This window comes from Lucilia cuprina, chromosome 6 (genome assembly GCF_022045245.1).
Source record: "Lucilia cuprina isolate Lc7/37 chromosome 6, ASM2204524v1, whole genome shotgun sequence".
Lineage (NCBI taxonomy): Eukaryota > Metazoa > Arthropoda > Insecta > Diptera > Calliphoridae > Lucilia > Lucilia cuprina.
Genome location: NC_060954.1, coordinates 6,749,779 through 6,758,974, shown reverse-complemented (window position 1 = coordinate 6,758,974; position 9,196 = coordinate 6,749,779). Strand labels below are relative to the sequence as shown.

General features: G+C 28.6%; 3 protein-coding genes across 3 annotated transcripts in view; 2 read left to right on the top strand and 1 right to left on the bottom strand.

Annotated features, from left to right (window-relative positions):
* Nucleotides 1-168: 168 nt before the first annotated feature.
* On the bottom strand, nucleotides 169-3,089 carry LOC111683642 (nischarin). The gene is made up of 4 exons (XM_023445738.2): nucleotides 2,547-3,089; nucleotides 1,542-1,775; nucleotides 590-1,475; nucleotides 169-517 (listed from the first exon to the last, which is right to left on the bottom strand). The coding sequence occupies exons 1-4, from the start codon at nucleotides 2,754-2,756 to the stop codon at nucleotides 369-371; spliced, it is 1,479 nt and encodes a 492-aa protein (XP_023301506.2). The 5' UTR covers nucleotides 2,757-3,089; the 3' UTR covers nucleotides 169-368.
* A 388-nt stretch (nucleotides 3,090-3,477) lies between these two features.
* LOC111683643 (Golgi pH regulator) lies at nucleotides 3,478-5,766 on the top strand. The gene is made up of 7 exons (XM_023445739.2): nucleotides 3,478-3,669; nucleotides 3,750-4,020; nucleotides 4,180-4,405; nucleotides 4,466-4,650; nucleotides 4,705-4,886; nucleotides 4,951-5,136; nucleotides 5,198-5,766. The coding sequence occupies exons 1-7, from the start codon at nucleotides 3,628-3,630 to the stop codon at nucleotides 5,471-5,473; spliced, it is 1,368 nt and encodes a 455-aa protein (XP_023301507.1). The 5' UTR covers nucleotides 3,478-3,627; the 3' UTR covers nucleotides 5,474-5,766.
* A 691-nt stretch (nucleotides 5,767-6,457) lies between these two features.
* Nucleotides 6,458-9,196, top strand: part of LOC111680033 — a 53,985-nt gene continuing 51,246 nt past the window's right edge. The window contains exon 1 of the mRNA XM_046954608.1: nucleotides 6,458-6,585. The gene's annotated coding sequence lies outside the window, so the exon portion shown is untranslated. The remainder of the gene's footprint in view (nucleotides 6,586-9,196) is intronic.

Below are 9,196 nucleotides of genomic sequence, written 5' to 3'. Positions count from 1 at the left end.
TCTTGCAGAGTTTAAAGCAGTTTGATGCCAAGCAACAAACAATTACAAAAGCAATTATGAATTTTGTTATCAATAAATATAAAACCAATTAAAACTTTACTTTCGTCTCTACAAAAATTTTGCTTTATGCAAGATTTCCATGTAGTGAACAAGAAAGTAAACTCTTAAGCACGCAATTAATTTTTATTCTCAATAAAAGTAATACAAACTAAAAAAAATAATAATAAATTAAAAACATTAAAAAGTAACACAAATAAATGGAATTTATAGCTGTCCCTTTACAAAAAACAATTTTACATATATATATTTTTTATAAATAAAGTAAATTTTTGTAAAATATTGAGGGCGAAAAAGCTACAAACCTAACGTTATTGTTGAGATTTCTGTCTCATGCGTGAGGTATGTAAAGCTGACAAAACCAAGGCGGTATCCAATTCTTTATGAGTACCCTTTTCACTATCCAAAACAATTTCCGCAGCCCTATCATGAAATCTAGCCAAGACACGCGGGCGATAATCTAGATTAAATCACAATACAATAAGAAATTTAGTCCATATTATAAATATATATTTTTTAGTAAACCACTTACCCACACTGCTAGCCAAGGGATTACCGGTTAATCTTAAAGTTTCCAATAATGGCAAACAAGCTACATTATCCACTTCCTCTAAATCATCTATGAGATTACAACTTAAATCCAAATTTACCAGGGACAACAGTTTACGCAAACCCTTAATAGTTTTTAATTTATTTTGTGATAAATTTAATGTTACCAAATTACCCAATTCTAAATGCCAATCCACACATTCGGCTATAACATTTATGGAAAGATTTAACACTTGCAAATGCGGTAATTCGGCCAGATTTTTAATACTCTTCAAACGATTCTGTTCCAAATTAAGTACTCTTATCTGTGGCACTGTTCTAATACTTTCATCAATTTGTGTCAATAAATTACCCGATAAATTCAATTCCACCATATTACGCCACAAGGGTGAGGTTGAAGTTATGGCACAATTACTATTCGTACTGGTATTTGAAGTGGCAGAACGATTTAAAGCTATAGCTTCACCACTAGGAATGTCTATGCTGGTATCTTTGTGCACATTATCGCACAGTAAGACTTGATTAATGGAAGTTATGGTGGTATTATGAACACATATCTTTTGTAAAGTCGGCTTCAACAGACCAATATCGATAATATTTTCGGTAGGTAAAGCGAAAATCTTTAGACACAGCAAATTACGAAAAGCATTTAGATTGAATTTAAGACTTTTCGGTATTATATTACTGCGTCCTATAGGAACATCTACAGCATTATAATCACTAGCAAAGGTATCGTTATTTTTCACCGGTGTCACTTTAATCACCTCCAATTGTGTGCAAAAGTCTAACACATGAGAGAAATCATATTTTCCTCGTTCTATACTTTCGGGGGGACAAGGTAAATTTAAACGTTCACTTATGGCATACACCTGAAAATAGTAAAATTTAGTTAATGTAGCTTAATTTGTATACTGTTTTACTTTTTGCTTACTTACCTCTAAAGCGGAAAAATGAAATTCTTTTTTATTACTTAACAAAGCATCACCACTTTCATTACATAGCTTGGCTAGATCTTGCAGTAAATAGATAATATCGTATTTATTAAATTCCAAAAATTCCGCCAATACTCGCGGCAATTGTATGCGAAAGAATACTAAGAGTTCTTTGAGATATTTTTCCAATTGTTCTCGTCTTTGTTCGAGAAATGCTGGATTTTTATTGCCCACTATCTGTGAAGGGAAAAAGAAGAAGGTTTTCAAAGATTATTACTAGTTCACCATTGAATCATGTCTTCACTTAAATGGGAAAGTTTCTACCTTACACGGATTTCTAACAAAACGTAACTTCCAAACGAAACGTACATTTTTAAAAAAAAAATCTTTTTCAGTTAATTTTTTATAAAACAGTAGATTCTATGAACAGAACAGAAGACATGTGACTTTTCTGAACAATTTTTTATAGAAAATTGTCTCCGTTAGACAGTTTTCTATAAAAAATTGTCTTCTCTAGACAGTTTTCTATAAAAAATTGTCTTCTCTAGACAGTTTTCTATAGAAAATTGTCTTCTCTAGACATTGTTTTAAGCAAGAAGTCTTCTTGGACCGTTTTATATAGAAAAGTTTATCCCGTACGCAGTTTCTACAGAAAAAATATGGATAATATTATATAGAACTATTTCTATAAACAGTTTTCAATAGAGAATTATCTTTTTTTGGATGTTTTTTCTAAAAAAAAGTTGCTCAACAGAAAAGTTTATTTTCTAATATCGTCATTAGATTCTTCTTAAATTCATAATGTATTTCAATAATGACTAATGTTTGTTTATATTTTATCAACTTAAATAACAGTTATTAATTAACAAAACAATATGAAAACATTACTTCAGCACTTGTATAACAAATTCAACAATTAACATATAATTGAAATTTCCAAGCATATAACACTTATAAACTGTTATACAATTTGAAAAAAAAAAGATATATTTCCCCATCTCAACTTACCTTTTTAGGTGGTAATAGCTTTTTGGATATGCTAATCTCCTCTACCAACTTTTCATTGAGCTGATCAAAATCTTTATATCTACGTTCCACCAGCCATTCAATCTGAGCCACCCGCACTTTAATGTCATAATAGATGATACCCGTAGCAGATTCATTATACTTGGGCACTGTTATTTCGCAATCCGAATTCTGGCGGAAGTAACAAGACATGATTTTTAGGTTTCCCTTCCCCCAAATTCGGAAGAAAACAAGAAAAACCTTGACAAAGTAATTAGATAAAAGACACACACGCACGCACAAACAAATTGATTCCTATCGTCTATTTAGGGGGCCGCTTATAACACTTAACAAAAAGTATCTTCAAACACTTTACATATAAAAAAACACTTTAAAACTAATATTGCACTTGTTTTTATTAAATTATTTTTATTTTAAAATATCTCTTAGTTTTCACACAATTAAAACATTTTTTTGCGGTTTGTGAGGAAATTCTTTGGCAATTTACAAAAACTTAATCACAACACAACCAATAATTTTTGACAGCTAGAGTTCATTGGCATGCTTAAGAAAAACTAAACGGCGTTATAATTTTAAAGTTAACTTTAGGGAATGTCATGTAACAATAATTTAATATAATATTTTTGAAGTAATTAAAATTTTAAAAGAAAAGTAAAAAAATTTTATATTTTTTTATTTAAAATATATTTATTTAATTTATTAAACATTTTAATTTTTAAACCACCTGCCGTTTAAGTGAAATTTCCTTGTCTCTGTTGTCTGCCAGCTGTTGTAAACAAAGCATTTTAACAGAGTTACCTTATTACTAAATAGCCCTAAATGTTTTCTTCAATCTGGCATTCTTTTTCAAACAGCTGTCCAGCTTCAATTTGTTTGTGACGTTTAATATTTTTTTGTTTACAACTTTTCCGAATTTTTTTTGCTATAGAGGTGTTGGCGTTTATTTTTTTAAAATTTTCCCAATTTTTTATAAACAAATACAGATTTTTTTCTAAAGAAAATGCCCCAAACGTGTTAAATACTTAATTTTTGATAGAAAAACAATCTTAAACAATTTACGACCATGGCATTTTTGAATGATTGTATTATAGTGTTTGTCTCCCAGGTGAGTGGTGTCATCATCCATTTAAATGCCGGTCTGTGATTGATTGTAGCTTTCGGCTAATGTTTGTTCTTTGCTTATAGGTTTTATTTTTTGCTGGCGGCTGGATTTTCTTTGTTAAACAATTGTTTAAGAACTATGAAATTCGTCACATTTCAGTGCAGTTAATATTTTCGGTGACATTTGCCCTGTCCCTCACCATGTTCGAACTGATTATTTTTGAGATTTTGGGTGTCTTAGACTCTAGTTCCCGCTATTTTCATTGGCGTTTGGGCTTGACCTCATTGTTGCTGATGATAATTGCAGTTATTCCTTTATATATTTGTTATTCCGTTATACATAGTATATCGTTTGGTAAGTTGGCAGGCAGTCTTAAAGAAACATGTTTCCGGAGATGTTTGCTAAAAGTATTGAGTTTTATATAGATAATGTTCTAAGTAAAATGTTTTTCTTAGACTGTTTCATTTGTCTTTCTTTGAAATTTTGACAAATCCTTATTTTGTTTTCTTTTAGTTTCCGAAAAATGGGTACGCATTATGACCACTTGTTGCTGGTTTATATTCCTCTATGGTCTGTGGCGTATAGGAGAACCTTTTCCCTTATTAAGTGCCTCCAATGGCATTTTAACCATTGAACAAGGGGTATCACGCATAAGTGTTATAGGTGTAACCGTAATGGCAATTTTATCTGGATTTGGTGCTGTCAATTGTCCCTATCAAAGCATGACTTATTTCATAAGGTAAGTAGGGGTAAAAAGAAATAAAAAGAAAAGAAAAACTTTTAACTTTTTCATCTTTAGGCCAGTATCACAAAGTGATGTTATTAACTTGGAAAGAAGATTGCTCTTAACCGTCGACATGATTACGGGTAAAAAGAAGCGTGTTGCTTTGGAAATGCATAGACGTAATAAAACCAATCAAACTAGACCCAGGCTATGGAATATATTAAGCTCGGCTGTTAATAGAGTAGATTCAGGAGGAGAGAGTAAGTTTTGTTTTGATTAGTTAAAGCATTTTTTAAGTTTTTTTTTATTTTAAGATATCAATCAATTGCGCATGGAAATCTATGGTTTGGAAGAGTTGTTAAGACAACTTTTCTTAGAAATCAACTATTTAAAAAATATGCAAGAACGTCAAAAATGGTCACAAACCTTGCAGGGCAAATATTTCAATGTTATAGGCCATTTCTTTAGTGTCTATTGTTTGTGGAAAATATTTATAGTAAGTTATCTAATTTCTCTTTATTAGACATTTGGAAATGTTAATTTTTTATTCTTTATTTTAGTGTTGTGTTAATATAATCTTTGATAGAGTGGGACGCAAAGATCCCGTTACCAGAGGCTTGGAAATAGCAGTGCATTGGTGTGGTTTTGATATAGATTTGGCATTTTGGAATCAACATATTTCCTTTTTATTAGTAGGCTGTATGGTGGTTACCTCTATAAGAGGTTTATTATTAACTTTAACTAAGGTTTGTATAATATTAATTTCTTACCATCTTTTTTTCATTAATTTGTACTCCTCTTTTCTAGTTTTTCTATCGCATTTCCTCTAGCAAATCTTCCAATATTATAGTCTTAATTTTAGCCCAAATAATGGGCATGTACTTTTGTTCTTCTGTCCTGCTAATGCGCATGAATTTACCAGCTGAATATCGTGTTATTATAACCGAAGTTTTAGGTAATTTACATTTTAATTTCTATCATCGTTGGTTTGATGTTATATTCCTGGTTAGCGCCTTATCCACCATTGTTGTATTGTATTTATCCCAAAAACCCTGGAATTATGGTGATTCCTCTTTAGATTAGTTTATTTTTTTATATAGTTCTCTATATAAAAAGTATTTTATTATACTATTCTTATGTGTTATGTGTATATTATATTAACACTTTAAAGATCATATTCTGTGTTAGAATATTTTCTTTTAAATGCTTTAAAAAAAGACTTGTTTTCTTTTCCTATCTGCCTTTCTTTTGTATAACTATATATGGCTCTCTTTGTATAGCAATTATAATTATTAAAAAAAATATATATTCATTGTAAAATATTTAATTATATTTTATGCACAATTTCTAATTTAATTACTCTATTTATATATTTAAGTTATATTTAGTTTAAAAACTATGATAAAATCTTAAAAAACCAAAAGAATTTAAATAAAAAACATCTTATATATTTTTGTGTAAAAGAAAGTGTTTTGATTTATTTAACTAAAGACATATTTATAAAGAAAACATAACTCCGCCTTAACAATTTTAATAAAAACTTGTTTCTGTGAACATAACCCTTTAAAAACCTGTTGAAAAAGTAACGAACGTTAATTTTTAAAACATAATGTTGCCATCTTTGTTGTTTAATACCACACAAGTGGCCATACTTTGTAAGAAAACATATGGCTACTCTCTAACAAAAGTAAACAAACAAATTTAGGTAAATTTTTGTCTTAAAATCAAAATAAATTAAATTTTTTCAACAAAAACAAATAAAACAATTACTTCCTTAGTTTACAATCACAATTTTGTCTTATTTTTGTTATAAACAGAAGAAAATATATTAAAATTAAAATAACGGTCTATTACATGGCAATATTGCCATTTCGTTTTTTTTTTGACACATATGGCATTACCTTAAAAATAAACATGTGGCAGCTTTCACAAAAGTAAAGAAAAATTGTCTTGTCAAATTAATATTTGCGCTTAAATTGGAAAATTGTTAATTTTGTGAAAGATATTGATAAAAGTGTTAATTATTTTATAAAAAAATTATTAAATATAATACAAGTAAATGATATAAAGTGAAAAGTTTGTGCTATGTTTTCAAAAAGTGTAAAAATGTAATGATTTAACTTTTGGCCAAAGTCTTTGGAGAAAACAAAATGGACGTTACAGGCTTTCTTGAAGAAGTAATTTTTTATAAAAAGGTTAGTAAATTAAAGAAAATTATGGTATTTTATCTTATAAATATTAATTGTTTGCGATATTAGAGTAAATTATTGTTAAGGGAAAACTATGGCTGCCGCAATAGAAAATCTTAAAAGTTGTCGACAAGAGGCTGCAACAAGTTGTTAAAATATGTGGTAGTAGGCTTCCAAGTAGGAAGAAGCGTTAAGCAAAATTCAATATGCCAACTTATAAGATACAATTCTGTAGTATAGTGTTTCCCAGCGTCCCTACAGACATATTTCTGTTGAAAAGTAACATCCAACTCAAATTTCTGTAGAAAAGTTTATTCCTATTGGAAAACTTTATAGAAAAGACTAATCTTTAGACTTAGAAAGTTATATAACTAATCCTATTCATTATTCATTAGACACATTACTATACAAAACCTATTTCTATAGAAAAGAGTCTTTCCAACATATATTTCCATAGAAAAGTTTATTCTTATTGGAAATTTTAATAGATTTTACTAATCCTTAGAAGTTTTTTAAAAGAAAATTGCTTAACTAATTCTATTCTATAGAAAAATGTTAAAATTAGATGCTTTTCTTTAGAAAAAAATCTTTCTACTATATATTTCTTTAGGAAAGTGTATTCCTATTGAAGAACTTAATAGATTTTACTCCTCCCTAGACTTATCTTAATAGAAAATTGTTTAACTTATTCTATTCTGAGGAAAAATGTATTCATTACGCTTATTTCTATAGAAAACATTCTGTCTTAGACATAATTGTATAGAAAAGCAAGACTTCCCAGGACACATTATTATAGAAACCGTCCATTAGACGTATTTCTATAGAAGAGTTTCTGTCTTAGACTTATTATAATAGAAAATTGTTAAACTAATCCAATTCTATACAAAAGTGTCTTCATTGTATAGGAGAGGATCTTTCCAACATACATTTCTATAGAAAAGTGCATTCCTATTGAAGAACTTTTTAGATTTTATTTCTCCCTAGACTTATTTTAGTAGAAAATTGTTTAATAGAAAAATGTATTTGTTAGTCGCATTTCTATAGAAAAGTATCTGTCTTACACATATTTGCATAGAAGAGAGTCTTCCCAGGACACATTATTATAGAAACGGTTTAATAGACGCATTTTCAGAGAAAAGTTTCTGTCTTAGACATTTTTGTGTAGAAGAGAGTCTTCCCAAGACACATTATTATAAAAACAGTTCTTCTTGGACTTATTTTAAGCCAGAAGTATATTCTTCACAAAGATTTTCTTAGAAAATTACCTTAATAAGGAACATTTCTATTAAAAAGTAATTTCATTAGACACAATACTGTGGAAAAGAGTTTTTGAAAAGTGTTTTTATTAGACAGATTTCAGTTGAAAAGTATCTTCCCCAAACAAATATTTATTCCCTTTTCAATTAACTTTTCTAATTTAATTAACTATCGTTTTCCTAAAGTCACACTTTTGCCATTAATTTTCCAAATATTTCCGTTATACATTTTCTGCTTTTATGCGGTATAAGTGCATAAATCATATAATTTTAACACTATTTTAATTAGCTTAAAAATAATTCTATACAAAACCAAACTAAACAATCTAAATGTCGTCAATCTGTGTTGGTTTTAAGGTTGTAAAAAAAAAACTAAAATAGTTGTTGACTGATGAAAAGCAACAAAATATTTCCGTTTCCGTTTAACATTAACACAATCGCACTTGAACACATAAAACCATACACCGTCAATGGAAATGAAAAAAAAAATGTAGGAAAACCAACAGTTCATTCATCATATGGCGACGTTTGGAAAACTTAAATAATTATAATAATGTTAGCTTACAGGACAAAAGTGTTAAGTCGGTTTTTATAACTTTTACGAGTCAAATCTAAGATCAAATGGATTATTTACAATGTTGCCTATTTCTTAAAGATACATTTCAGATATACAATTCTATAATTTTTATAAAAACTTTTTTTCATAATTTCCTTCCTAAATATAGACTAAACTCATTTTATCTCTAATAAGGTAGAATAATGCCCACAACAAAAATGTAAATTCAACACGTGATTTTTTTTATATACATATTTTATTTAAACAAGTCATGGCATCAAAACAAAAAATGGCTTATATTATATGGCAAAAAAAAAATATATAATAGAACATTCCAAATGGCAGGCGACAATAGTAGTTTATACCTTTCATTCATTTATATCATACAATTGTTCATTCATCCTAACCACCACAACCATTAAAACTTAATAAAACAAATATTTTTGTCGATTTCATAAACTTTAATAGTCAGGACTACAAAACAAGTTTGATATAGAAGTAAATGGAGTTAGACTATATAATACATAGAACATTGACTATAGACTTGACTATAGACTAACCTATTCTACTCACTAAACTATAGACCACATTGACTAAATTATAAGCTATAAATTCTATAGACTAGACTATTGAGTAGACTATAAACTAGACTAAAGACGAGACTAAAGACGAGACTATAGACTAAACTATATACTAAACTGGAGACTAGACTATAGACTAGACTATAGACTAGACTATAGACTAGACTATAGACTAGACTATAGACTAGACTATAGACTAGACTATAGACTAGACTATAGACTAG

Excerpts from the sequence above, each read along its gene's own strand:
- LOC111683642 (XM_023445738.2), bottom strand. The coding sequence starts at position 2,756 with ATGTCTTGTTACTTCCGCCAGAATTCGGATTGCGAAATAACAGTGCCC. Across the intron at positions 1,776-2,546 it reads AGCTATTACCACCTAAAAAG|ATAGTGGGCAATAAAAATCC; the intron begins GTAAGTTGAGAT and ends TTCCCTTCACAG. Across the intron at positions 1,476-1,541 it reads TTCATTTTTCCGCTTTAGAG|GTGTATGCCATAAGTGAACG; the intron begins GTAAGTAAGCAA and ends TACTATTTTCAG.
- LOC111683643 (XM_023445739.2), top strand. The coding sequence starts at position 3,628 with ATGGCATTTTTGAATGATTGTATTATAGTGTTTGTCTCCCAG. Across the intron at positions 4,021-4,179 it reads TATACATAGTATATCGTTTG|TTTCCGAAAAATGGGTACGC; the intron begins GTAAGTTGGCAG and ends GTTTTCTTTTAG. Across the intron at positions 4,406-4,465 it reads AGCATGACTTATTTCATAAG|GCCAGTATCACAAAGTGATG; the intron begins GTAAGTAGGGGT and ends TTTCATCTTTAG.